This window comes from Anguilla rostrata, chromosome 6 (assembly GCF_018555375.3).
Source record: "Anguilla rostrata isolate EN2019 chromosome 6, ASM1855537v3, whole genome shotgun sequence".
Classification (NCBI taxonomy): domain Eukaryota; kingdom Metazoa; phylum Chordata; class Actinopteri; order Anguilliformes; family Anguillidae; genus Anguilla; species Anguilla rostrata.
Genome location: NC_057938.1, coordinates 3,898,994 through 3,926,354, shown reverse-complemented (window position 1 = coordinate 3,926,354; position 27,361 = coordinate 3,898,994). Strand labels below are relative to the sequence as shown.

General features: G+C 48.5%; 3 protein-coding genes across 5 annotated transcripts in view; 2 read left to right on the top strand and 1 right to left on the bottom strand.

Annotated features, from left to right (window-relative positions):
• Positions 1-22,076, top strand: part of wdr33 (WD repeat domain 33) — a 38,406-nt gene extending 16,330 nt beyond the window's left edge. For all 3 annotated transcript variants that reach the window (XM_064341627.1, XM_064341626.1, XM_064341625.1), the window contains exons 7-23: positions 293-390; positions 8,367-8,493; positions 8,681-8,835; positions 9,374-9,452; positions 9,598-9,708; positions 11,672-11,766; positions 12,059-12,145; positions 12,694-12,830; positions 13,107-13,259; positions 13,654-14,610; positions 15,576-15,642; positions 16,059-16,389; positions 17,375-17,473; positions 18,799-18,962; positions 19,685-19,783; positions 20,007-20,213; positions 20,458-22,076. In XM_064341627.1, the coding sequence (XP_064197697.1) occupies positions 293-390; positions 8,367-8,493; positions 8,681-8,835; positions 9,374-9,452; positions 9,598-9,708; positions 11,672-11,766; positions 12,059-12,145; positions 12,694-12,830; positions 13,107-13,259; positions 13,654-14,610; positions 15,576-15,642; positions 16,059-16,389; positions 17,375-17,473; positions 18,799-18,962; positions 19,685-19,783; positions 20,007-20,213; positions 20,458-20,621 (3,130 nt within the window). In that variant the 3' untranslated portion in view covers positions 20,622-22,076. The remainder of the gene's footprint in view (positions 1-292; positions 391-8,366; positions 8,494-8,680; positions 8,836-9,373; positions 9,453-9,597; positions 9,709-11,671; positions 11,767-12,058; positions 12,146-12,693; positions 12,831-13,106; positions 13,260-13,653; positions 14,611-15,575; positions 15,643-16,058; positions 16,390-17,374; positions 17,474-18,798; positions 18,963-19,684; positions 19,784-20,006; positions 20,214-20,457) is intronic.
• Positions 22,077-23,090: 1,014 nt separating this feature from the next.
• sft2d3 (SFT2 domain containing 3) lies at positions 23,091-24,790 on the bottom strand. Its single transcript, XM_064341646.1, has 2 exons — positions 23,935-24,790; positions 23,091-23,764 (listed from the first exon to the last, which is right to left on the bottom strand). Exon 1 carries the CDS (start codon positions 24,649-24,651, stop codon positions 23,977-23,979), a length of 675 nt encoding a protein of 224 aa, XP_064197716.1. The 5' UTR covers positions 24,652-24,790; the 3' UTR covers positions 23,091-23,764; positions 23,935-23,976.
• Positions 24,791-24,995: 205 nt separating this feature from the next.
• Positions 24,996-27,361, top strand: si:ch1073-184j22.2 (dual specificity protein phosphatase 14). The gene is made up of 2 exons (XM_064341647.1): positions 24,996-25,514; positions 26,327-27,361. The coding sequence occupies exon 2, from the start codon at positions 26,332-26,334 to the stop codon at positions 26,863-26,865; it is 534 nt and encodes a 177-aa protein (XP_064197717.1). The 5' UTR covers positions 24,996-25,514; positions 26,327-26,331; the 3' UTR covers positions 26,866-27,361.

Genomic DNA, 27,361 nt, shown 5'->3' with positions numbered 1-27,361 from the left:
CTTTTGTATTACTGTGCACATATTTGAAGTCTGTAAAGAATGTCATGCCGTGAGACACAGTGGCCGGGTTGGAGAAGGGGCACTTGTGGGATTAACACTCACCTTAGAAACATGGCGGGTAGCCATTGGATGGCACTGCGGAGAGGCCGATTCTGGCCCCGCCATTGGGCGGGCGTGGGGCTGTGTGACACGCCCACCGTGTGACACTTCCGCGTTGCGGTCCCTGTGGTTTTCTGAGGGTCCGGGCCGGTCCTCCTGCGATGTTGATTCTCTCCCCCTGCTGTGTCTTTAGTTTCTCTCCCACGGATAATAAATTTGCCACTTGCTCCGACGATGGAACCGTCCGCATCTGGGACTTTCTGCGATGTCACGAAGAGAGGATCCTGAGAGGTATGTCCCTGTCACACGTGCAGGCTCTGCCACAGACTCCTGTGTGTGCATGCTCTACATGTACACACATGCAGGCTCTGCCACAGACTCCTGTGTGTGCATGCTCTACATGTACACACATGCAGGCTCTGCCACAGACTCCCGTGTGTGCATGCTCTACATGTGCACACGCACCGTACACACGTGCACGCTCTGCCACAGACTCCCGTGTGTGCATGCTCTACATGTGCACACGCACCGTACACACGTGCACGCTCTGCCACAGACTCCCGTGTGTGCATGCTCTGCATGTGCACACGCACCGTACACACGTGCACGCTCTGCCACAGACTCCCGTGTGTGCATGCTCTGCATGTGCACACGCACCGTACACACGTGCACGCTCTGCCACAGACTCCTGTGTGTGCATGCTCTACATGTGCACACGCACCGTACACACATGCAGGCTCTGCCACAGACTCCTGTGTGTGCATGCTCTACATGTGCACACGCACCGTACACACGTGCACGCTCTGCCACAGACTCCTGTGTGTGCATGCTCTACACGTGCACACGCACCGTACACACGTGCACGCTCTGCCACAGACTCCTGTGTGTGCATGCTCTACATGTGCACACGCACCGTACACACGTGCACGCTCTGCCACAGACTCCCGTGTGTGCATGCTCTACACGTGCACACGCACCGTACACACGTGCACGCTCTGCCACAGACTCCCGTGTGTGCATGCTCTACACGTGCACACGCACCGTACACACGTGCACGCTCTGCCACAGACTCCTGTGTGTGCATGCTCTACACGTGCACACGCACCGTACACACGTGCACGCTCTCACTTTGACACAAAGTCGTGCTCTTTCCTGCCGTACGCTTGTACACACGCTGTGTATACACACGTGCACATGCACACACACACACACACACACACACACACACAAACGTGCACACCCTCATACTGTACACACCTATGTTCACACACAGACACACAAACGCCCACTAAAAGTATGCACGCTGTCTATTCACCTGCGCTGACATACACACACACACACACACACAAGCACACTATATGTGCACAATCATATACACAAGGTCAAAATCACCAGTTGCCTGGATCACTCAAATTACTTCAAGTGTTTAAGCCACCACTTTTTCCCACCTATTTGTCCATCTTGGCAACAACTTATTTGTGAAAATGTTTAATAAATAAATAAATACTGTGAAAAATACAGTTTTCCTCTTTAAATAGCATTATTCCATTTCACCTTAAAGTTCACCCTCAGTTTAATTGGAGCCTGTGCGATTAACAGTTATCTCGTGCCTCAGAGCTAAAAATGATCATTTAAGTGATAAATAAACGTTCCAGCTAATTTACAATCTAACTGAAGCACTCTTGCCTGGCAGTTTGGCTTGGCTGATGTTTAGCCAGTTAAATAATGGCTCAAATCAAGACAGCTGACTAGTTAGGTTCATACTTTTCCTTTATTAATAACAACCAGACTTGGCTAACAGTATCTAACTTAGCCAGGCCAGGTGGATCTCCTGCAGAGGGTTAGGTGTAGAGAGGCAGCCATAAGGTATATGTATAAATGTATTTTAATTAAGGTTGTTCATGTTCACAAATGTAAGATTTCTTTTTTTACCAAAATGAAAATATTAACAATAACTATACTGTCTAATATAAATGAGAGAAATCATTCTAAATATTCCATGCATTTGCTTACAAACTACACTGGTGCTATTTACGGTACTAATTTATTGAATACAGTTTGCCTTAATTTATGCTATAATTAATCATATTATGGAAAATTCTAAAAGGTCGAGTGACCCCTCCAGCATAGCTGGTTGGCCGCTAACTAATGGTTCATACAAAGCAGTTGCGTCATTTGACTAGTTTATATTTGAGGCAAATTTTCAGTTCTAACATTGTACATAAAATGGTTTTGTGTGTTGTGATTACATAATACAATTTGAATTGCCTGTCACTATTAAAACATGTTGTATACATTTAACATTGTGTAATTGATCCAGATATAGTTAAGACATGGCAAAAATATTGTCAGTTTGGGCCACCAAAATGTGAGGACACCTTTTGAATATTTAAAAATAAACACACACACACACCCCACCCCTTTTCACACATTTTCATCATTCGTATAGTCCACCACACGTAAACGCACACACGCATACACACACAGCTGCATACACGCACACACACTCACACCTGATGGCCCTCACATCCTTGTAAAGGGTGAACCTTGAGTTAAAATAAAATTCCAAACTTCCTTTCTGTAGATCCCTACCCTATGTGGACCCTCTTGCACAGACCCATGTAAACGTGTCCTTGCTGACTCTGTAATGCATCTTTTGTTAGAATCTGTTGCTAATGCAGACTGGGCAAATCCTTCCGAATTCCCCTTTTGTTTTTTGTTTTTTACTTTTTAAAAATAATTCTTCAATTCAGTGTTTTCACAGAAGGAAGTTGTCCATTCTTTCAGAATAAAAATGTAATTGCATTTAGCCGACTGTCTTATCCAGAGCGACTTACAAAAGTGAAATGCATGAAAATGCATTTAGCAGGAAATTAGCCTGCCAGTTCTCCCTAAAAAAAAAAAAAAACAAGGAGAAGATCCAGCTCCTGTCATTTATCCAATTTAAATATGTTTGGTCTCAATTCCAGCTACTTCTTGTCAGTTATCTGGAGTCATTAGTGTATGGTGGGGGATGCACAACACTGCTCTTGGCTTTTAGCTGCAGTCTTGTTTGTCTTTGCCCTGGCCAGGGCTTTAAAGATGCTTTATTTTGACTGCTCTGCTGGTTTTCTCTGCATCGTCATCGCCACAGTTCTGAGCCTCACGTTTGATTTGCTTGTATTTAATCCTCGTCTTCACAGTTCAGGACCGTAAGATGGGAGAACATATTTCACCCTTCTTTGGCATTGTAGATTTTGACTGGGGTTGGGGTTTTTTTGGCATTGAGTTTCTGCACAACTAATTCACCCCTTGTGGTGCATGTCGCATTTTACACTGAACACTTGACCTTTTCCATGCACACAGTAGTACACGACACATTCGAGGATGAAAACTGCAGCAATTTGTCTCTTATGAAAGGCTGAAGTTTAAAATGCCATGCAGTTTTGATGTTATTTAGGTTTGACAGTAGATGTGGGTTTGTGTGTTCTGTACTGAAATTTGTATTCATATCACAGCTTTGTCTTATTTTAGCTTGTGAGGGAACTTACACACGAGGTCCACCTTAGCTAGTGTCCTATCTGTAACTGACAAGAGTAATAGTGAGTGTGTGTGCGTGTGCGTGCGTGCGTGCCATTTTGGTCAGGCTGCAGTAATGGGTAAAAGTAAATATTCAAGATTATCGAATATTAAAATGTTAAAATGACATTGGCCAAACTTTGCAGATGCAATCTAGCATTCACCAAATATGTTGTATTTGTCCGATGAACATTCATTGAGGTGCACGTATTGAAATAGTGAAATGACATGCGATATGGCAGACGGGCTCTAATTAAGTGTGATTTACTGGAGAGAGGCTGGAGAAAGGCCGGGAAAATACTACAACATTTTAAGTGCCCATCTTTATAGCATCACTGTACAGCTCCCTCTGCGCTGGTCCCTCCACAGAAAAGAACTAAGGACTGACCCAGTCACTCGCCTGTCACTCAGACAGTTACTGTTGCGATTAATGTAATGCTTAGAGCAGGGCTGCCCAACCCTGTTCCTGGAGATCTGCCGTCCTGTTGGTCTTCATTTTGAGCCTAATTTGGCACGCCCTGTTCTACACGTTGGCAGCTCAGTGAGATCTCCAGCTGTTGAATGAGGTGTGTTTTTCTAGCTTGCTTTCTTTCATCTTCAGTCACATGGTTTGGCAGCCCTAGCTTAGACAGTGTGCTCATCTGTGACCGGAGTGGCTTTCAGGGGTGTGAAATGAGTCTTTCTCCGACACCAGGCTCCTGTGACTGCAAAACCAGTTCACCTGCTTAACATTCAAGGAGACTCCGTATTTCTAACGCTTGCCAACTTTTGTTTTATATGAAAAAGATCTCAATATGATCCCGTGGATAAAAAAGGCATCGGTTTCTGGGTCCTTTCTTTAAAATGGATGCACAAACAAAATAAAGCAGATGTTGCATTTCTCAGGCATTGGTCAAGTCAGGGGAATGTGAGCAGAATAGGATTTAGTGGCTTTCCTTATCTTCTACTGCCCTACCAGTCTGCTGTGAAATGGGTTGTCTTGCACTGAAAATAAATGGGAAATTTGTTTCTTGCTTTGGGAAAATCCTGATCAAGTTCTGACCGTGCTTTAATAGGTGTATGCTTATTTCATTTTTGGCTCACTGCTTTTAAGGAATTGTTGAATAAATTGAGGTATATTGGTAAATTATGCGGTCTTTCTGAAAGTAGTGTTTGGAGTTCCAGGAGAAAATGAGATTTTGTACATTTCGGCACGTCGAGTTTGCTTGCTTGTTGCTCGTGATAAAACGGTCCCACTGGTTCGATGGTTTCCGGAACGTGCAGTATACATATTAGTAGCATGTGAGCCAAAATCATTCGAATGGAAGATCGGGTTCACCTCCAGCCACTGTACTAAAATGAGCTGCGTGAATGTGAAAGGCATTATGGGATTGAGCGGTGGTGCTAGAGAGAGCCATTTTCAGACTACCTCACTCACATGCTCCCTCACTGTAGCCTGCGACAGTACAGTGTAACCAAGGAAGTGATCGCCGTTTCTGCAGTACAACTTCATTTCTTAAATCATTTAAAAATTTGTTGCCGTTCTCATTACACAAAGGACTTTTTATTGCATCACTGTCACATTTCAGAGCAGACTTGCAAATGAGCCCAAGACTGATCGCATTTAAAATCACATTTCTGAGATCAAACTACATTTACCAAGAACAGATCGTAGTTGCGATGGTATGAGATCAAGAAACGAGAACCAGTGAACTGAAAATGTAGTAATTAAATACATTTTTGGTTCTCAAGACTGATTTGTTGTTTCACAGTATTTTCACACCAAAGGTGATCCAGTCATTTAAGCAAGCTCCGAGATTCTTTTGGTTCATGTGTCCAACTTAGTTGATGTGATGTTCAAAATTTATTTATTTTCACAAAAGAATCTAAATTTAGCTAGACCGGTTTGTGCAGCTACAGATCAAACTACAATGATCGGTGCAATAAAGTGGACGACAAAAATCTTTTCTGAAACAAACAAAATCACAGAGCCTGTGTTTGTGTAAGGGGAGAGTGAGTAACAGACGCAGAGATTGTGTTTGTGTGTGTGCGTGCTTGTGTGTGTGCTCACTGTCTAGTTCACACTTCTCTTGAAAGAATGGAGTTTGTGTGAAGGGCCTGTTTCTGGACAACATTCTTGTGGTTTGACAGAACAAGAGTGACTGTCAATTATCACCAAATAATGGAAACACAATCACTGCTTAATACACTTGTATGCAAATACTGTTTTGATTCCATCTGAAACTAAAGACACTTGACTTTTGCACTGTAGCTTTGGATGTACAAATAATTGAGTCAAAAGGACATTGTTCTGGGTGTTTTGAATTGAATATTTGCATTGAGTGTGTACAGCTGTATGACGGAATTAAATGTGGAATGAATTTGCTGCACTGAACTAAATAGAAATGCAAATTGTTAATTTCTATTAAGACTATGTTCATTTTGTCAGTGTTTAACTGCAATTCTTCACAGTTGTATGAGGTTCTCTGTGATGATTTGTATCATTCTCTTTGGATTTTCATTGAGTGTTTGAAATATGTACCCGTTTCTCTGGAGAAACCGTGTTTATAGAGGCTCAGCCATTTAGGGAAATAAATGCCTGAATTATTGACAGGGCCTTGAATAAACAGCTTTTTCTCCTTTTAAACCTTGAACGTGCTTGAAGTTCTGAATGAAGGAAACGGTCATGTCTTTTGAATGTAACGTTTAAAATAAACTTCATTACAACGTTCACACTACACCAGAATACCAGGTCTTAATGGACTCTAATGGTTACTTTTCAGTGTTGAAAACTTTGTGTGGCTTGTAGTCGTTGAGATTTCCAAAATATACTGATTACCGAGAGAGGAAAAAATACAGGAACTGAACAAATGCCCCCACACAAAAATTGCGAGAACAGCCTGTGGAAGAGTCATGCTCCCCGTTTCCTATAATTAAAATGATGTTTTTCTTATCGTTTTAGCCTATTGGTCTGCCAAAAACTGACTTTTCAACTGCCTTTCTTACAAGTACTTTCAGATTAATAACTAGATCCAGAAGGGGGCAATATAGAGCAAATGGAAAGTTTTTAGTAACCAAAAAAAAAATTAAAGCTTTAATCCGTCTGTTGTAAAGACCTTGATAGTCTGTTCTGAATAACAAATCCAGTTAAAAAAAATAATAATAATAATTAAAGCTATCCTCTACCAAACCAAACTAAATCTCTCTGATTCCACTCATTTTCTCATTTACTAAAAAACTATTGGTTTTGAGTATAACTTAAATGTAATATAACATGCTTTCTGTCTGAACTGTTTTGTTGTAGATCGACACTATATAATTAAAACATTTTCCCCTCAATGTGTATTAGCTACATATACAAACGGACTCAGGATTGGTCTACATATGCAGTGGTGCAGAGTGGAGCAGGTGACAGACTGTGAACTCTGCCTTGCATCCCCCCTGACCCATGTGCATACCCAAATAGTATACTAAGCATACTTCATATAAACTTTAATTATACTTCAGGTATTCTTAAGTATTAAGTAGTATACTTCAGCGTAGTGTTGGACTGACTTCAGTGGCCCCTGTAATTCACAACACAGAAAACTGCTAGTTCAGTTACCAGCTACCAGGCTTCAGTTGCCAACCTGGCAAATGAACGATCTAGATATGATGAATAATGCTGATACAAGTGTAATTCTACATGTTTTACGTTTTCTCAAAGTGGATTCTTGTTTCCTGGAATAAGATCAGGTCCAATTCTGTATATTTTAGACGGCAGCTCCAGTAAAAGCCCCTGATACTTGGACTCATTGCAGTTCCAAGACAGGTGTGGCAACATAAAATGAACATTGTTACCATTTATTTATTTCAGATCAGGGAGTGCATTTCCTGTTGCAGACCAGCATTTCTGTTTTCTTAAGAGCAGCTGGGCTTCTTCACTAATGGCTGGTAGACTCAGGCCTGGATCCCAGTTTGGCTTTAAAGTGACTCATATTTCTGCTGCTGCTGATCTGTTCAGGTGCCAGGCTAGCACATATGCTCCTGCATTCGCACCGCCACCCCAGCCAAATAGCATTTTCTTAGCCCTTCCCGTGTCTGCTGTAGCAATTCAGTTTTTTTAATTAAATATTAGAGGACCTTCACTTGTGTGCAGCGGTAATTTTCGGAAGGCTGTGGTGAACTGCACCTTCTGGAGCAGGGGGACAGCGTGTGAGATCTTGTTAGATTCCGTTTGAGTTTGTGATGTAGAAGAGGCCCTCTTCTGACATTTTTGTAAAGTACTACACTCTCTGTCCTGCGCCTACAGTAGCACTTAGCTGTAGCATAGTGTCTACGTGTTTACTACTCTACAGTGATGTATCAACTGCAACTATGGATTGTTATCCTGATGTCTTGGCATCAGTCCCCTGTTTCCTAAGCCTTTTCTTTGTGTGCGCTTATGTAAGTCGCTCTGGACAACAGCTCGTGTTCAATGCCTAGTTGCAAATGTAAATTTGGCCAGTAAAACAAAGTAGTGGGGCGGGGGGAGGTGGGGGTTCTGTTTTTTACCCCTTCCTGTTTCCCCGTCCAACCGCGATCTCATAACACAAACTACACCACTGGCCAATCAATGGAAACTCCCTGTTATGCTCAAACTGATGTATGTACATTTTAAAGACACACACACACACTGGACTGAGATTGACACCTCGTGAAGCTCTGTGCGTGTGCTGTGCTGTGTGTCTGATCCGCTGTCCTCCCTACAGGACATGGCGCGGACGTGAAGTGTGTGGACTGGCATCCCACCAAGGGCCTGGTGGTGTCTGGCAGCAAGGACAGCCAGCAGCCAATCAAATTCTGGGACCCAAAGACGGGACAGAGTCTGGCCACACTGTAAGTACTGGACCGGGTACTACGCCATTGCCTGCTTCCAAATGCACAAACTGGAACAGCTGCTAATTTTGCTCTAATGGGCTTTAGATGGTGAGTCTTATGTTGAGTAATGCGACAGGGAATTGGGGCTCGGAATAACCAATCACCAGGCACTAATGATTCCGTTTCCCACTGCTTTCACCCACAGACACGCCCACAAAAACACAGTGATGGAGGTCAAGTGGAACCTGAATGGCAATTGGCTGCTGACCGCGTCACGTGACCACTTGTGCAAGCTGTTTGACATCAGGAACTTGAAGGAGGAGCTGCAGGTCTTCAGAGGACATAAAAAGGAGGCCACAGGTCAGCAACTAACTAACTACCCCCCTCACAGTTAGCTCTACCCCAGTAACTACCCTCTTACTTATATCTGCCCCATTAACTGCCCCTGTGCGCTCATTACTACCCCCCTCACAGATACCTCTACCCCAATAACTACCCCTTTACTTATATCTGCCCCAGTAACTGCCCCCGTGCACTCATTACTACCCCCTTCCAGCTCAGACCTGCCCCAGTGCTGCAGTCAAACGCTTGTTACAGTCCCAGTGCTAATCCACATTATCCTACCTCAGTGGTTCTCAAACCACTCCTCTGGGGGGGGACCCCCCAGGCACACCTGATGCCGTTTGATTAGGGCTTGATTAGGTGTGCCTGAGGTGGAACACACTAAAACTCCTGGATCTGGTTGGGGGTCCCGGAGGAGAGTTTTGGGAACCACTGTTCCTTCCTCATTATCAGTCTGTTTTCCAAAGACTTTCCCCACTGACGTTGTTCAAGGACACAGTTTAGTGTGTTTCAGTCATGTGAATATGCATGAATCTGTGTGTCCGTGTCTCTGTAGCCGTTGCCTGGCACCCCGTCCACGAAGGCCTGTTTGCCAGCGGGGGCTCGGATGGATCCCTCCTCTTCTGGAACGCTGGGTAAGAGTGACAGCCCAGTCCTCCAATCAGCAAACAGCAGACCCCTTTTCACACTGTCCACAACACACTGCTGACTGCAGCTCACCCTGTTAGACCTCCTAAGGGTGGAGGAGGTGCCCTGACTCCTCCCCGTGTTTATCCACAGCGTGGAGAAGGAGGTGGGGGGTATGGAGATGGCACACGAGGGGATGATCTGGAGTTTGGCCTGGCACCCCCTCGGACACATCCTGTGCTCTGGATCCAACGACCACACCAGGTACAGTACACAGTCACCTGTATGTACAGGTAGAGTACACAGTCACCTGTATGTACAGGTAGAGTACACAGTCACCTGTATGTACAGGTAGAGTACACATTCACCTGTATGTACAGGTACAGTACACAGTCACCTGTATGTACAGGTACAGTACACATTCACCTGTATGTACAGGTAGAGTACACAGTCACCTGTATGTACAGGTACAGTACACATTCACCTGTATGTACAGGTAGAGTACACAGTCACCTGTATGTACAGGCAGAGTACACAGTCACCTGTATGTACAGGTACAGTACACAGTCACCTGTATGTACAGGGAGAGTACACAGTCACCTGTATGTACAGGTAGAGTACACAGTCACCTGTATGTACAGGTACAGTACACAGTCACCTGTATGTACAGGTACAGTACACAGTCACCTGTATGTACAGGTAGTGTACACATTCACCTGTATGTACAGGTACAGTACACAGTCACCTGTATGTACAGGTAGTGTACACATTCACCTGTATGTACAGGTAGAGTACACAGTCACCTGTATGTACAGGTACAGTACACAGTCACCTGTATGTACAGGTACAGTACACAGTCACCTGTATGTACAGGTACAGTACACATTCACCTGTATGTACAGGTAGAGTACACATTCACCTGTATGTACAGGTAGAGTACACAGTCACCTGTATGTACAGGCAGAGTACACATTCACCTGTATGTACAGGTACAGTACACATTCACATGTATGTACAGGTAGAGTACACAGTCACCTGTATGTACAGGTAGAGTACACAGTCACCTGTATGTACAGGCAGAGTACACATTCACCTGTATGTACAGGTACAGTACACATTCACATGTATGTACAGGTAGAGTACACATTCACCTGTATGTACAGGTAGAGTACACATTCACCTGTACTTACAGGTACAGTACACAGTCACCTGTATGTACAGGTACAGTACACATTCACCTGTATGTACAGGTAGAGTACACATTCACCTGTACTTACAGGTACAGTACACAGTCACCTGTATGTACAGGTACAGTACACATTCACATGTATGTACAGGTAGAGTACACATTCACCTGTACTTACAGGTACAGTACACAGTCACCTGTATGTACAGGTACAGTACACAGTCACCTGTATGTACAGGTACAGTACACATTCACCTGTATGTACAGGTAGAGTACACAGTCACCTGTATGTACAGGTAGAGTACACAGTCACCTGTATGTACAGGTACAGTACACATTCACATGTATGTACAGGTAGAGTACACAGTCACCTGTATGTACAGGTACAGTACACATTCACCTGTATGTACAGGTAGAGTACACAGTCACCTGTATGTACAGGTACAGTACACATTCACATGTATGTACAGGTAGAGTACACAGTCACCTGTATGTACAGGTACAGTACACAGTCACCTGTATGTACAGGTACAGTACACAGTCACCTGTATGTACAGGTAGAGTACACAGTCACCTGTATGTACAGGTAGAGTACACATTCACCTGTATGTACAGGTACAGTACACAGTCACCTGTATGTACAGGTAGAGTACACAGTCACCTGTATGTACAGGTAGAGTACACAGTCACCTGTATCTACAGGTAGAGTACACAGTCACCTGTATGTACAGGTACAGTACACAGTCACCTGTATGTACAGGTACAGTACACAGTCACCTGTATGTACAGGTAGAGTACACAGTCACCTGTATGTACAGGTAGAGTACAGAGTCACCTGTATGTACAGGAACAGTACACAGTCACCTTTCATAATGGGTAGAGTACACAGTGAGTTATATCAGGTGGAGAACATGGTCACCTCTATTAGTTTTTGGTGGGAGATCCCAAATCCTCTGGCCTACACAGTTGCTTTGCTTACTTTGCTTTGCTTTTGCTTCTGCTGATTTAAAAGAAACTGTAATAATTTTCCCTCCTCCTCAGTAAATTCTGGACCCGCAATCGGCCCGGAGACAAGATGAGAGATCGATACAACCTCAACCTGCTACCGGGGATGTCCGAGGACGGTGTGGAGTATGGTGAGTGTGTCTGTCTGTCTGTCAATATCGGTGTGGCTGTGTGTGTGTGTGCGCGCGTGTGCGTGCGTGCGTGCGTGCGTGTGTGTGTGTATGTGTGTGTGTGTGTTAGTCTGTCTGTATCTGTGTGTGTGTGTGTGTGTGTGTGCGCGCGCGTGTGTGTGTCAGTCTGTCTGTATCTGTGTGTGTGTGTGCGTGCGTGTGTGTGTGTCAGTCTGTCTTTTTGTGTGAGCGCGTTTGGGCGGGGCTCTGGTCCTCCCTGCGGGTGCAGTTAACGGTCCGCTCTCCTCTCCAGACGACATGGAGCCCAACAGCCTGGCCTCCATCCCCGGGATGGGCATTCCTGAGCAGCTGAAGGTTGCCATGGAGCAGGAGCAGAGTGGTGAGGGAGACACAGCAGCCGCACTAATGACATCATTAACACAGCAGTGCTAATGACACCATTAACACAGCAGATTAGCGCGAAGGGACATCACATAAGCCTGTTAAGTGTTATTGTAGATGGAACGGTCTTTCAGTGTGAATATCCCCAGTTCATTCTGGGCAAAGGGGACATTTGCTGCAGAAATATCCCTTGTGTTTGGTTAGCACTGGTAGTACTAAGCGGGGGTGCTCTGATTATGTACTGCTCAGAGCTTAAACAACCCTCTGGCCTCCTAATTAATGCTATTTCTGTGCTTTTCATTTGATATTTCTCATATTTACTGATGGATTTTCTGTAATCTGTTTTCTTAATGGCATTTATTGTTCTACTTATGATTTTTTTTTGGCAGCACATTGTGTCAGTAAAGCAGTTTAGCCCAATTTTTGGAGCTGTGGGCTCTGAAATATTAATTATTGAAGACAGATTATGGATTTCTGCCTGCATGATTTAGTTTGTGTCTCGAGGTAACAAAGTGAACTCTGGGTAATGTAGTCTTTGTCCCACAGGTAAAGATGAGGCGGAGGTGGAGATGACTATCCCTGGGCTGGACTGGGGTATGGAGGAAGTGATGCAGAAAGACCAAAAGAAAGTTCCACAGAAGAAGGTTCCCTATGCCAAACCCATCCCTGCCCAATTCCAACAGGTATTCTGCCCTTCCCCTCCATGGTCTCTTTCTCTCGGTTTCTCTTTCTCTCTCACATTCACTCACTCACACACGCACTTACACACGCACACTCACACGCGCTCGCTTACTCACTCACTCACACACACACTGTCACTCTCTCACTCACTCTCACTGACTCTCTCTCTCACACACACACACTCACTCACTCTCTCTCTCTGTCTCTCTCCCTCGCGCACACACTCACTCTCTGTGACTCACTCGCTCACCCTCTCTCTCTCTCTCTCTGTATCCCAGGCCTGGGCAGAGAATAAGGTGCCCACTCTGCCCCCTGGCGAGACGCCCAAGGAGAGGCCCGACCAGAAGAAGCCGGATATGAAGAAGAAGACCCAGGCCGAGATTGAGCAGGAAATGGCCACCCTGCAGTACACCAACCCGCTGTTGCTGGAGGTGGGGCCCGAACTACCACATCTGTCCAGCAGGGGGCATTTTACACTTATATCTTATTACATTCAGGCACTCTTATCCAGAGTGACTTACACAGATTACATTAATTTGTATACAATCCATTTATACAGCTAGTGAATTTCCTGAAGCAGTTCAGGTTTTAGTACCTTTGCTCGAGGGGAACTACAGCAGCACCGCTCCTGGGAAGCTAGCCAGCACCACCGCCCTCCAGCTGCTTTCTGCAGGGAACAGACTCTTAAATACACAGAAGCTGGCAGATAAGCGCGTGAATGTAGCGCAGGGTTTCTCGCGTACGGGTAGCGGGCGGGCGGGGTGGGGGGTGTGCTCACTGTGCTTCCCTCCTCATGAGTCGCTCTCCACTTCTCTCCCCGTCCAGCAACTGAAGATCGAGCGCATGGCCCAGAAGCAGTCGGACCAGGGTTCGCAGCAGGCGGGCGCCCAGCAGGGGGCGATGCAGCCCTTCCCGGGACAGGGGCCCATGCCCCCGCCCCACCAGGGGTTCCCGCAGTCCCTCCCGCCCCAGCAGATCCCGCACAACATGCCGCACATGGGGCCTGGGGGACTGCAGGGGCCCTTCATTCCTCAGGGCCAGATGGGCCCCCCGGGGCCCCAGCTTCACCAGGGCCCCCCTCAGGGTTTCATGGGGCCCCCGGACCTGCACGGACCCCAGGGCATGCAGAGGCACCCGGGGCCCCACAGGCACATGGGGCCCCAGGGCGGCCAGGGAATGCACGGCCCCCCGGGGATGCCCCCGGCTGGGAGGGGGATGCCGGGACCCCCACCGGGGGCCATGCAGTGCCCCCCGGGGCCACCAGGGGGCATGATGGGGCCCCCATCTCGAGGAATGGGACCCAGGGATAATCAGGTGCCCCCGCCCCAAGGGGGGATGATGCACCCGGACACACGAGGACCGCCCCCCCAGAGGAACATGATGGGCCCCCAGGGGCCGCCCATGCAAGGGGGGATGATGGGACCTCCAATGCACGGCCCCCAGGGTCAACAGAACCCTCCCAGGACACATGGGAACATGCAGGGCCCTCCTGGAAACATGCAGGGTCCCCCCGGCAACATGCAGGGTCCCCCTGGCAACATGCAAGGTCCCTCCGGCAGCATGCAGGGTCCCCCCGGCAACATGCAGGGCCCTCCCGGCAACATGCAGGGCCCTCCCGGCAGCATGCAGGGTCCCCCCGGCAACATGCAGGGTCTCCCTGGCAACATGCAGGGTCCCCCCGGCAACATGCAGGGTCCCCCTGGCAACATGGGACTTCCCCCGTACATGCAACAAGGCAAATCACCGCTCATGGGTGAAGGATCCAGGGGGCAGTATAACCAGGTTAGTTTGTCATATTGCTCTGTGACTACAGATCCCATGAGCCTCTTCGGCACAGTTGGCGCAGAGCAGGAAATTAACATGCATTTTATTCACCTATAAACTGTAAAGTGTGTCATTAAGTGGTATGTTACACAGATGCATCTGACATCAAATGCCTGTAGACTCCTAACTGTTGTATTGGTGCTCTATGAGGTACTTGATCCAAAAAGTGGGAAAATTCTAGAATGTTTGTTGAAATTCTTAACTGGTCACACTACATTCTTGAAGGTCTTGAAGTCCTCATCTGGAATACGAATGAAAATCTTTGACAGAATTGGATTTGATATTGTGGGCAATTCAGTATGGGGTTGAGTGATCCATTTCTCACCTATAATGTCTTATTAAATGTGTATTTCATTTTGATTCAGCCATTCGTTTCCCTGGTTAGAATGAAGTCCAGGTTGCATTTAGGCCTGCCACACTGCTGAATCAGAGAGTGTCGAGCAGAAAAAGCAGTGAATGCATTTCTATTTTAAGACACGAGATGGCAGAAATAAAACGTGTATAAAACGTGTAAACGGATAGGGACAAGGTGAGAAGGATTACAGTAGTATTAATGTCATTTATAAATGTCTGAGGGCAGACGTTCTCAGAAGGCTGATGTAGATGTCAGAATAAGCGGCTATGTGTATCAGTGCTTTTCTGTTATTAATCAAAGCCTCCATGTGATAAATACACTACATGGCCAAAACTATGTGGACACCTGACATCCAACATCTCATCTGAAATGATGGGCATTAATATGGAGTTGGTCCACCCTTTGCTGCTATAACAGCTTGTGTGTGGAGTGGTTTGAGTGTGGGGGCGGTTTGAGTGTGTGGCTTGTGAGTCGCGGAGGCGTGTGGGGGTGGTTTGGAGAAGGCTTTAGCTCCCGGTGCGCGCGCGTGTGACCCCTCATGTAAACACGCTGACTGCGCGCGTTTCAGATGGGGCAGAGTCCAGGGCCGCAGCCCATGATGCCCGGGATGGGGCAGCAGGGACCCAACGGCAAAGGTAGGAAAATGGCCGACATCTTTCTGCTGGGCCTGTCTACGCTCTGTCCTCTCAGCTGCGTGCCGTGCTTTATATGCACATCTGCACATCATATGTGTATGAAGTACTCACTGCAGTGGTGCTTCTACTTCCTGTATTTTGTGGGTGCTGTGTCCTCACTTCCTGTACTTTACTGGTTCTGCATCCTCACGTCCTGTACTTTACTGGATCTAAATCCTCACTTCCTGTGCTTTACTGGTTCTACATCCTCACTTCCTGTACTGGTCCTATATATTCTTGTCAGTGGTGATTTTTGGGATGGTAGGTATGCCATCCACCAGATTAGGTATGGGGCTTAGCGGGGCATGCCCCATACCTATACAGCACTGGGAGTTTGGTACATTTCGTGTTAATTCACTGGTACTGCTGTTCCTCAGGGGAAGCTCGCGGACCTCCCAACCACCACCTGGGGCCCCCTCCCGACCGCAGGGGGTCGGAGGGGCCCGGGGGCCCGGACCAGGGCTCCGACAGGGGCGGCCAGTACTGGGGAGACTCCCGCGAGGGGCGCCGCGGACCCCCCGACTACGAGGGCGGGGACGACCGGTACCACACTCGGGGCGAGGACGCCTGGAGGGGCCCCCTGCAGCAGCGGGTCCCCGGGCAGGAGTACCCGGGGGACTCCAGGGGCCACAGGGGTGGCTCTGCTGGGAAATGGGAGCCCCACCGGGGCTCTGAGGACGCGCGATTCAGGGGCCGGAGGGAGGACAGGTGAGCCCCCCCCCCTCAAAAAACTCACTCTCACGTCATCACATTACCCCCTCCTCTATCATTCTAACACAGGCTTAGTAATAATAATAATAATAATAATAAATATGAACGTAGTGTTGGTCATTTATGGTGATTTATGTCTGCATGGTATAGTAAAGAGACCAGGAGGCCACAGTAAAACACTAAGTGCACTTGGGTTAGCTAGCTGCAGAGCGCTTGGGTTAGCTAGCTGCACAGCACTTGGGTTAGCTAGCTGCACAGCGCTTGGGTTAGCTAGCCGCAGAGCACTTGGGTTAGCCGGCTGCAGAGCACTTGGGTTAGCTAGCTGCACAGCACTTGGATTAGCTAGCTGCACAGCACTTGGGTTAGCTGCTGAGGGACTTGTAGCTGCTGCAGAGCACTTGGGTTAGCTAGCTGCAGAGCACTTGGGTTAGCTAGCTGGAGAGCAGTTTAGTTAGCTAGCTGCAGAGCACTTGGGTTAGCTAGCTGCAGAGCACTTGGGTTAGCTAGCTGCAGAGCACTTGGGTTAGCTAGCTGCAGAGCACTTGGGTTAGCTAGCTGCAGAGCACTTGGGTTAGCCAGCTGCAGAGCACTTGGGTTATCCACTTCTTTCCAGAATCTGTCGGAGGCTGCTTTCAGAGGTGGGGGGGGGGGGGGGTCTGGGTGTCCATGGCAGCGAGGGTACAGCAGCTTCCGTGGCAGCGAAAGCCTGAACAGACGCTTCTTCGCGCGCGAAACTGGCAGGCAGGCTGGCAGACTGACGCTGATTTTCCATCGCCCGGAGGCGGAGGCTTGGCAGCGGTGCTGCAGCCCTGCCAGCGCACACGCTCAGGGAAGGTCCTGCTTGTTCAAACACAAGTTTGGCTTGTTCCTGACGTCAGGCGCTGCCAGGACACCGCTGAGGCCGGTGTGCCCGTCTGCGAGGGGGCGCAGGGGGATTAAGGGGGCGCAGGGGGATTAACGGGCGTGGGGGTTCTGCGCGCAGGTTCGACAGTTACGAGGGTCCCGGAGACGATCTGGACCAGAGGCCGAGGGAGCAAAGGCGCCCTCCACACCCCCGGCACGGACAGGATGCCGACGACACGTGGGTCCCTCCTCCTGCTGAGCTACACTGAGAACAGCGTGCACTTCACTGCACACTGCACCCTCCATACTACACACTCTTTACTGCACACTACACCCTACATACTACACACTCTTCACTGCACACTACACCCTCCATACTACACACTCTTCACTGCACATTGCACTCTACACTACACACTCTTTACTGCACACTACACCCTCCATAGTACACACTGCACTCTACACTACACACTCTTTACTGCACACTACACTCTACACTACACACTCTTTACTGCACACTACACCCTCGACCCTCTACAGTACACATTGCACTCTACACTACACACAGTGTGTAGTACTGAGCTCTGACTGAATGTGTGTGTGTATATATGTGTGTGGTGTGTGTGTGCATGTGCGTGTGTGCATGCTTGCGCACAGTTCTGAGCTCTGACTGAATGTGTGTGTATATATGTGTGTGTGTGTGTATGTGTGTGTGTGTGTGTGCGTGTGTGTGTCAAGTGGCACAAGTTCTGAGCTCTGACTGAATGTGTGTGTTGTGTTGTGTGTGTGTGTGTGTGTGTGTGCTGTCGCAGTTTGAGCTCTGACTGAATGTGTGTGTGTATATGTGTGTGTGTGTGTGTGTGCATGCCTGCGCAGCTCTGAGCTCTGGCTGAATGTGTGTGTGTATATATGTGTGTGTGTGTGTGTGGTGTGGTGGTGGTGGTGTGGGGGGGCATGCGGCAGTTCTGAGCTCTGGCTGATGTGTGTGTGTATAATGTGTGTGTGTGTGTGTGTGTATATGTGTGTGTGTGTGTGTGTGTGTGTGTGTGTGTGTGTGTGTGTGGTGTGTGTGTGTGTGTGGTGTGTGTAGTGTGTGTGTGTGTGGTGTGTGTGTGTGTGTGTGTGTGTGTGTGTGTGTGTGTGTGTGTGTGTGTGTGTGCATGCCTGCGCAGTTCTGAGCTCTGGCTGAATGTGTGTGTGTATATATGTGTGTGTGTGTGTGTGTGTGTGGTGTGTGTGTGTGCATGCGCGCAGTTCTGAGCTCTGGCTGAATGTGTGTGTGTATATATGTGTGTATATATGTGTGTATGTGTGTGTGTGTGTGTGTGTGCATGCCTGCACACAGTTCTGAGCTCTGGCTGAATGTGTGTGTATATATGTGTGTGTGGTGTGTGTGTGTGTGTATATATGTGTGTGTGTGGTGTGTGTGTGGTGTGTGTGTGTGTGCATGCCTGCGCAGTTCTGAGCTCTGGCTGAATGTGTGTGTATATATGTGTGTGTGTATATGTGTGTGTGTGTGCGCATGCCTGCGCAGTTCTGAGCTCTGGCTGGATGTCTCTGCAGGTTTCGGCGGGTGGGGCCTGGCAGGCCTGAGGCTCGGGGGGGCCGCGGGTACGCAGACGAGTTTGGGGTGGAGGAGAGTTTCGACCCCGCAGAGGAGACAGGGAGGAGCTGGGACAGCAGCGGGAGAGGGAGGAGCCGCGGAGGAGGAGCGCGAGGAGGAGCGGGTGAGACACGGCTTCTGTCCATCCATCCATTCAGTTATCCATCCGTCTGTCCATCCATCCATTCAGTTATCCATCCGTCTGTCCATCCATCCATTCAGTTATCCGTCCGTCTGTCCATCCATCCATTCAGTTATCCATCCGTCTGTCCATCCATCCATTCAGTTATCCATCCGTCTGTCCATCCATCCATTCAGTTATCCATCCGTCTGTCCATCCATCCATTCAGTTATCCGTCCGTCTGTCCATCCATCCATTCAGTTATCCGTCCGTCTGTCCATCCATCCATTCAGTTATCCGTCCGTCTGTCCATCCATCCATTCAGTTATCCGTCCGTCTGTCCATCCATCCATTCAGTTATCCGTCCGTCTGTCCATCCATCCATTCAGTTATCCGTCCGTCTGTCCATCCATCCATTCAGTTATCCATCCGTCTGTCCATCCATCCATTCAATTATCCATCCGTCTGTCCATCCATCCATCCATGCATCCATCTGTCCATCCATCTATGCATACATCCATTCATCCGTCCATTCACCTGTCCATCCATCCATCCACACGTTCATTCAGCCAATCACCCATGTGTCCATCCATCCATCCATTCATTAATTCCTAATCTGTTGCCATATATTCATTCAGGACTTCTGCCCTCTCTCAGTACCATAAGCCTGATATTCATGTATCTGTCCTAACCCACTGTGTCTGTCTCTCTGTCTGTCTGTCCAGGGGGCCGGAAAGGGCTGCTCCCCACCCCCGACGAGTTCCCCGCGCCCCATTACGAAGGAGGAAGAAACTCCGAGAGCTGGGAGGGGGGGCGCGATCAGGGTACGAGGCCTTTTCTGTGGGGGGGGGGGGGAGAGAGAGAGTGTGAAGGTGATAAGGAAGGTGCTCTGTGAGTGTGTGTTCAGACGGGAGTGTGTTCAGGCTAGTGTTGAGTGACACAGTGTGTTCAGGCTAGTGTTGAGTGAGTCGATGTGTGTTCAGGCCAGTGTTGAGTGAGTCAGTGTGTGTTTGGGCTAATGTTAAGTGACTCCGTGTGTGTGTTCAGGGCATGAGGCCTACAGGGACGCACCGCGGGCGGACCACGCCCCACGGGACAGCCCGTCCCCGGCCAGCAGGGAGCGCTCCTCCTCCCTGCAGGGCATGGACATGGCCTCCCTGCCGCCACGGAAACGGCCCTGGCACGACGGCCCGGGCACCACGGACCCCCGCGACCGAGACTCCCCCGGGGCAGGGTCCGACGACAGAGCGGCCGGTGAGGAGTGTGTGTGTGTACATCTGTGCGTGTGTGTATGTGTACATCTGTGTGTGTGTGTGCACGTCCATGCATGTGTGTGTGTGTGCGTACATCTGTGTGTGTGTGTGTGTGTGTGTGTGTGTGTCTGTGTCTGTTTGCACTGCATGTGTATCAGTGTTGCAGCGGTGTTGTTGGGTGTGATCCTGCTGATTTGAGTTTAAGGTCTCTGCTCTGATGCACCTCTCTCTCTCTCTCTCCGCAGGACGCCCCTCACACAGGGAAGAGGGGGCCTACGGGGTGCCGTCCCGGGGCGGTCGAGGGAGCTGGGGGCGGGGCGGTGCCGCCGGGCCCGGGGGAGGGGGCGGCTCGGGCCCCACCACGCGGCGGGGTGCGGCTCGCGGAACGCGAGGGAGCCGCGCCCGATAGGACTGGGACTGAACACACAGGGTGGGGGCGGGGAGGAGGGGAGGAGGGCACTGGAGTCCTCCACAGGGTGGCGCCAAGGAGCAGAGAGAGACTGCAGGGAGGCGGGACCGAGAGAGAGAGTGAGAGAGAGACTTCCGCCTGGTCGCGTGGCTTCGGGCTCCCGGGCGAATCTGCCTTTGCGTCTGCGTTTGGACGAGCTCTGTGTGCCAGTGTGCGCCCACGCATCTCTGCCACGGCACCAGTCCCAGCCTTTCGTCGGTCGCACCGAGGGTGTGGCACAGCGCCTGCCCCTAACCGTGGTCTCCTACCCCCCGGGGACAGCCTCGCGACTGACTGGGGGACCCGCTGGAGGCGCGGCATTTTCACTCTGATTGGTCACGTTCTGAAGGTGTGGCCTCCTATCTCACTGGACACTGCCTGAAGGCGTGGTCTCCTCGCTGATTGGTCGCATTCCGAAGGCGTGGCCTCCTCAACACTGACTGGTCACATTCTGAAGGTGTGGCCTTCCAATATTGGTCGGGCTCCCACCCCCTTCCACCACCCAGATTGTAGGAAGTACGGCACCGCAAAGTATCTGGAAAGAGGGACTGATGGGAAATGAAGTCCAGGTCTCCATACACGTGCAACCACCTTCGTGTTCTACATCTCACCTTTGATCATCAAACCCCTCAGCTAATTTTTGCCCTGGAATCCAGATTTTGTTACCTGAGCCGTAGGAGCCCCCCCACCCTGGACTCCCCCCTTGTGTCGTCGGTTTACTGAAGAGGAGCCGAGCTTTGCTTTCCTCAGTGTGCTCCTCGCTTCGTACGGAAGAAGGGACGGACGGACGGACGGACGGACAGACGTGCGAGAGGACCCGCGATCCCCTCGCCCCGGTCTGAAGACCCCTGCAGGGATTCATCTCTGGCCTGAGGGGGGTAATTCTGATCCCTGGAGGAAAGAGAGACCCAGCCAGCCTCCAGCAAGAGACAGTGTGCAAATAATGTGTGAACACCCGAATCGTTGCTCTCAACCCCTGCTGCTCTGAGCGTAGACGCCGTCTGTGTCCCCAAAGAGTTATGGAGCAGACAAACTGCCGGGAGGGGCTAGCCCGTCACTCACGGTAGAGTGGGTGGAGTCCGGCTCCTGCGTCACACAGATCGGGTTGTTGATGTACAGTAGTTTTTCCAAGAATGGTAGTTTTTTTTTTTTTTTCGCCCTTCTCCTCCATTCTGATAAAAAAAAAAAAAAGTTTAAAATGGGGTCTGCTTTTGTCCCCCCTCAGTCCTTAACTCCATTTATTTAATTTCACTTTTAATGTAAAATGGGGGGGCGAAATCATTCTGTAACATTACCAGGCGCCTTCGTGTACTGAAGGTGTATTCTTTGTTTCTAAATGTACAGTTTGTCAAGAGATTGTCATATTGTTTTGTCCATTTTTGTATACGATACAAAATAGAATTTGTGCAAAATTTACCCACTGCGTTCTGCATTGTTTTCATTGTTTCTTGTCTGCCTTCACGGACCGACTGATTTCAGAAAGGCTATAGCGTGTATAGCGAAAGGCTATACAGTGCCAGCCCAGCTACCACAGTGTACATCACACTGGAAAGTCAGACTTCATTCATGTAGTTCAGTACTTTTTTTTGCCCTCTGAAAAAAGGAATTTATTGGAAAAAGTTAGAGAAATGCATGTAAACTTTTAAATGTCTTTTTTTTTAGATATTTGATTTGATTTATTTGCACTCATCATATAAAAATTACAAAATAGAACAGATCCATATAAATTGTAGTTCCCCCTTCGTCAGCACTCTAGCTCAAAATCCGGTTTAGGGCGGTTGCCAACTTTTTTGTTAAACCTCTCTGTCAATACAGCATTTGTGTAACAACCTAACAGTGTTATGCTGATCTTGGGTAAACCTTCCAAAAGGAGTCCTGATGCTTGACCAGGGCTGCTCAGCTCCGGTCCTGGAGGGCTGGTCTGCCTGCTGGTTTTTTTTCCCCATCCCCACTACCTTAGTTTTCTAACAGCTCTTAAAATACACTGGTTCACTCCTGTGCTTGAGTGGCAGTAAAATCTTTAGGAAACTCTTGCAGCTGTAGCTGGTGCTTATACAAACGTCAGATCAAGATATGATTGTGCCAATTAAATAATTGAGAGCAGAAGTTGGCACAAAATACTGAAACGGATCAGCCCTTGTTGTGCACCGAATCAGTTCCTTTCGCTCCGTTTAAGGTACACCCAAACTGGTGTCCAAATTTAAGCCCATTCTGAAACTGCCATTACAGTCTGCCAGTAAAATATGAGAAGGGACACCGAGACACTGATGGAAGCTTGTTGGCAAATGTACACATTTTACCCAAACTGATACTTGGGATGCTACCGTTTGAATAATGCCGGCTCACAGCAGTACCTCGTGCGGACAGTTTCGATTCTAGACAGACCGCATAACCAGCAAGCAACCACAGCAAGTCACAAACACACAGAACTTGCTTTAACCATTTTATTATCCACCATTTAGTTATCCAGTTACATTGGACAGGTTTAAGGTGTCTGCAGGGCAGCAGTTTGAAGCACAGTCACGCAGACCAGTCCCCGCTGAAGCTAACACTGCAGCCGTGACCACGGCTTCAAGGGACGCACTTGGCGGCCGAGGGGTGAGACTGGAGACAAGTAACTGATGTTTGGATCGTAACCACGGTACAAATATTGATTCTTTACGTGCTTGAATGTATTCCGGCTTTTTAAAAAAAACTGAAATGCCTTTGATTTTACCCCCACCCAAAAAAAATGTTGCAACTATGGATACTTTTTTCACCAAAAATTGTCTTTGATGGCATTCTGCATTATTTCGGATTTTATTGAATGTCGTAGTTAGTAAAATCACGCCGAATGTATTTTGCGGTCAATTTATAAATTAAATGTGTTTAATTACATGTCACCCATAGCGTCATATCTGTGGCTTCCGCCAAGTATTGTAGTCGCATGACCCCCCCCCCCCTTGTCACAGTTTTTGTAATGAATACCCTTATTCGACAGTCCTGTGTAAATCCAGCCTGTCTTGCTCGAAGCGTCACATCTCGGTGTTTCAAGTTATCCATCTGCGTCCAGGTGAATGTAATCCACAACCGCCCAAATGTCTGTGCTTTCGCGTCCAGTTCATCTAGGACAGGGGCAAAGTGAGAACGCTTCGCCTTTATTTTACTCAAGAATAAGGTGTTGCAACAAATTGGTGTCAATCGCAAACATACAGAATACACAGACTGAATCACGTGACTGCCCTCATCTGTGTGGTGTGTGTGTGTGTGTACCGGGGCAAACCGTACCACCCACATCAAGTCCGCTAGCAATCAAGCTAGTCATCTATGGTCCGTGTCAAATCGGCATGGTCTTCCCCGAAACCGTCCTCTTGATAGCCGATGCTGCCAAGCCGCCAACGAATCGTATACCCTTGCTTCCGCCGGGGAGCAAAGCAACGACGTAGCCAACGATTGCGGCGACCTGAACAGCTGCACCAAGGGCTGTAAGCAGCGTGCTGTGGAGGCTTAGCGCCGCGTATAGCGTGCCTGCGAGGGAGCACAGATACACCGCAGCGCCCGGAGTCGGAGTCGTTATGAATCTGCTGGGTCCTCGCAACACAGCCGCGCCGAGGAGAGCGAAAACCGAGCCAAGAGACCACAGAAGAGCAAACTTCCGGGCTTTGAGGAGCAACAGAGGTGCGTAGAGAGCAGATAGTCCGAAACAGAGCGCGGAGAGTAAAATGCATGCTCCAAAAGCGACCAGTCGCTGCGAACGGCTCATGCCCGGCAGACACGGGTCAGGTTCAGAGGACCAGGGCCAGGAAAAGCCGGTGTTAGAACCTTGGGCCGTTCCGCCACCGTTGCTGTGACCCGAAAATGGACTCGACCAGCTCCCAAACCAGGTCCCGTTCACTGAGCCTGTTTCTTCACCCATGTCGACAACGGTATTTGAGCTGGACTGCGATGTCGTCTTTGAATTCCCTTTGGACTGTGCCAGGTATTCTTTAAGTTGTCTATTTATGTCGGCCATTGTTTTCGCACGGTTTTATATCACTTTTCTTATGGCGCGATTTTTTTGTGCCAGTTCATCAGCTAACTTCACTAACGTCAACTCGCAACAACAACAACGGGACTTACCAAAGTAACAGGAAGTTGAGAATGGGAAACGTCATATATGCGACGGAAGCCGAGAAGGGAAAAACCCCTGTATTAAAGGCATGTGACTCGGCAGCACCACCACGAGCCGCGGAAGAGGGATGCTTTTTGGTGTTACCAGGGCATATACTCTGTAGTACTCTGTAAATAAACTGGAATATTAGTTATGAGTAGCAATATTTCCTGATCACTGCACAGAATATCTTTGCTGAACAGAAACGTTATATATTTCATACTATCCCGGTCCTTTCATTTGAGAGGACACTGCAACATCGGTATTAAAGACATCTTAAATACATTAGAGGGTTTTGATAGCCTTGGATAACTTTTCGATTTCTCTTTCATACATTCAGTACGAATAAACAAACTAGTAAGAAATACCATACCGCTTTAATCTACTCTACTTTAATCTACTCTCCCAGGTTCCCGATCCATTCTTCGTTCAATTAGCGCCTAGTCGAATGTGCAACTTGTGACTAGGCGACCCTTTTCAGATATCGCCCATACCACTCCAGTGTTGACAAGGGGAAGTTTGTAGCGAGTTATGGTAAAGAGCGGCGAAGTGTCTATAATTATGCTCTTACCTCATTGGTCATTCGTCCCTAAAGCCTTTTCGGGGCTGTCTTACCGGCAGCTGTGTCTCTCTGAAATAATCGCCCGTGCACTGCAAGGGTCAAAAACAAAACCGCCACAAAAGCTGAACAGGACCAGAGGAGACAGAAACTAAAGAGGTACCAGGTCAGTCACAGGAAAGACAGCGCTAACACGTCGCCACTGTACGCATACATATTTATCAGCGAGACGCATACACACACACGTGCAATGTAAGCAATGTCACAAGTGCTTTGAACTTGTCATGGTATGGTGTTTGTGTATGTTTGTGCTTATGTGTGTGTGAGAGAGAGGCTGTGGATAGACGTATAATAGCTATAGGCACCATGCACTGGGGGATCTATTGCGCGATGGGCTCATTTTGATTTATGCAGAATGTGATATGGCTGAACTGTAGTAAAATGTTGAAATTGTTCTCACATTATCATTTGTTGTGATTGTCACTTTTCATTTTTGTTGTGCCACTATCTTTAAAATATTTATTTCACAACAGAATTTCACTTGTTGTATTTTATTCCTCTTCAACACTAAACAAAATGTGATATGTTTACTCAGGCTTAACAAATTCATGTTTTATTGCTTCGTTTCCACACAATCTTAAGTCAGTTTTATCTAAAAGACCACGTCTGAAGGGGGAAAAGCCCCTTTTGCGCTGTTGATGTCATCCAGCACTTATTGTGACTTATATCATTGTCTTGATGTTGTAGCTGTAATGCCTCCTGGTTTGACTTAGCATCGGTTAGGTCAGAGTAATTTTCACTGAATGAACTGGACTCAATGTGTTCGTGGCTATGAATAACTGCATAAAATGAGTATCGTACCTTATCGGACCTGAGTTTTGTAGCTGTTCCAATGACCTTTGGTACGCACTTATTGTACGTAGCTTTGGATGAAAGCGCCTGCCCAATTAAATGTGATGTAATGATGTCACCCTGCAGCCGCCATGTCTGTCTCCAAGATCACGCCCACCCTGTTCCTGAGCAGCGCCGACGCGGCCCAGAACAGGGCCATGGTCTCCCGCAAGGGCATCACCCTGATCGTCAACGCCACCCTGGCGCACACCTGCCCCAGCTACCGGGGGGTGGAGTGCCTGCGGGTGCCCGTCTCCGACCTCCCGAGCGCCCCCCTGGGCAGCCACTTCGAGAGGGTGGCGCAGCGCATCCACAACAACCGGACGGGCAGCACGCTGGTGTACTGCGCGGCTGGCATGAGCCGCTCGCCTGCGCTGGTCATGGCCTACCTCATGCGCTACAAGGGGACCACGCTGCGGGAGGCGCACCGCTGGGTGCAGGACAGCCGGCCCTACGTCCGCCCCAACGCCGGCTTCTGGCGCCAGCTGCTGGACTACGAGAAGCAGCTCTACGGCAAGAACACTGTTAAAGTGGCCCCCTCCCTCGAGCTCGACCCTGGCAGTCAGCCGAGCGCGTTGTCAATCAACCGGTCGCTGGGTAGAGCCAGATACTGCATGTACCAGTGATGGGGCCCCCTATTCTACTTCCTGTTCTGGTTGTGAGGCCCCTGTTCTACTTCCTGTTCTGGTTATGAGACCCCTTTGTACTTCCTGTATTGGTGCTGAAGCCCCTGTTCTACTTCCTGTATTGGTGCTGAAACCCCTGTTCTACTTCCTGTGCTGAGCATGTGCGAGGAGAGCGGGAAATTACACTCATTCAAGGTTAAGGTTCAAGGTTGCCTGTTTCATTTTTTATTTGTAGACCAAGTTTTTTTTTTTCTGCTAACGATCTAGCATTGGACATAGTTTTGAACTCTGAATACTTTCATAAGTTATGTTATTTAACAGGACGGTTTTCTCAGTTTGGCTCTGTTCCTCTGCAGTATCAACCAGCCAAACATTTTACTTTTTTTGTCAAAGTTCGGATTGCTGCAGCAGTGTGTGTTCTTTGGTATATTCTATGATTAGCTTGTAGGGTTAGGGTTTAGTGAGTGTTAACTGGGTGATTAAAAGTGTCCATTCA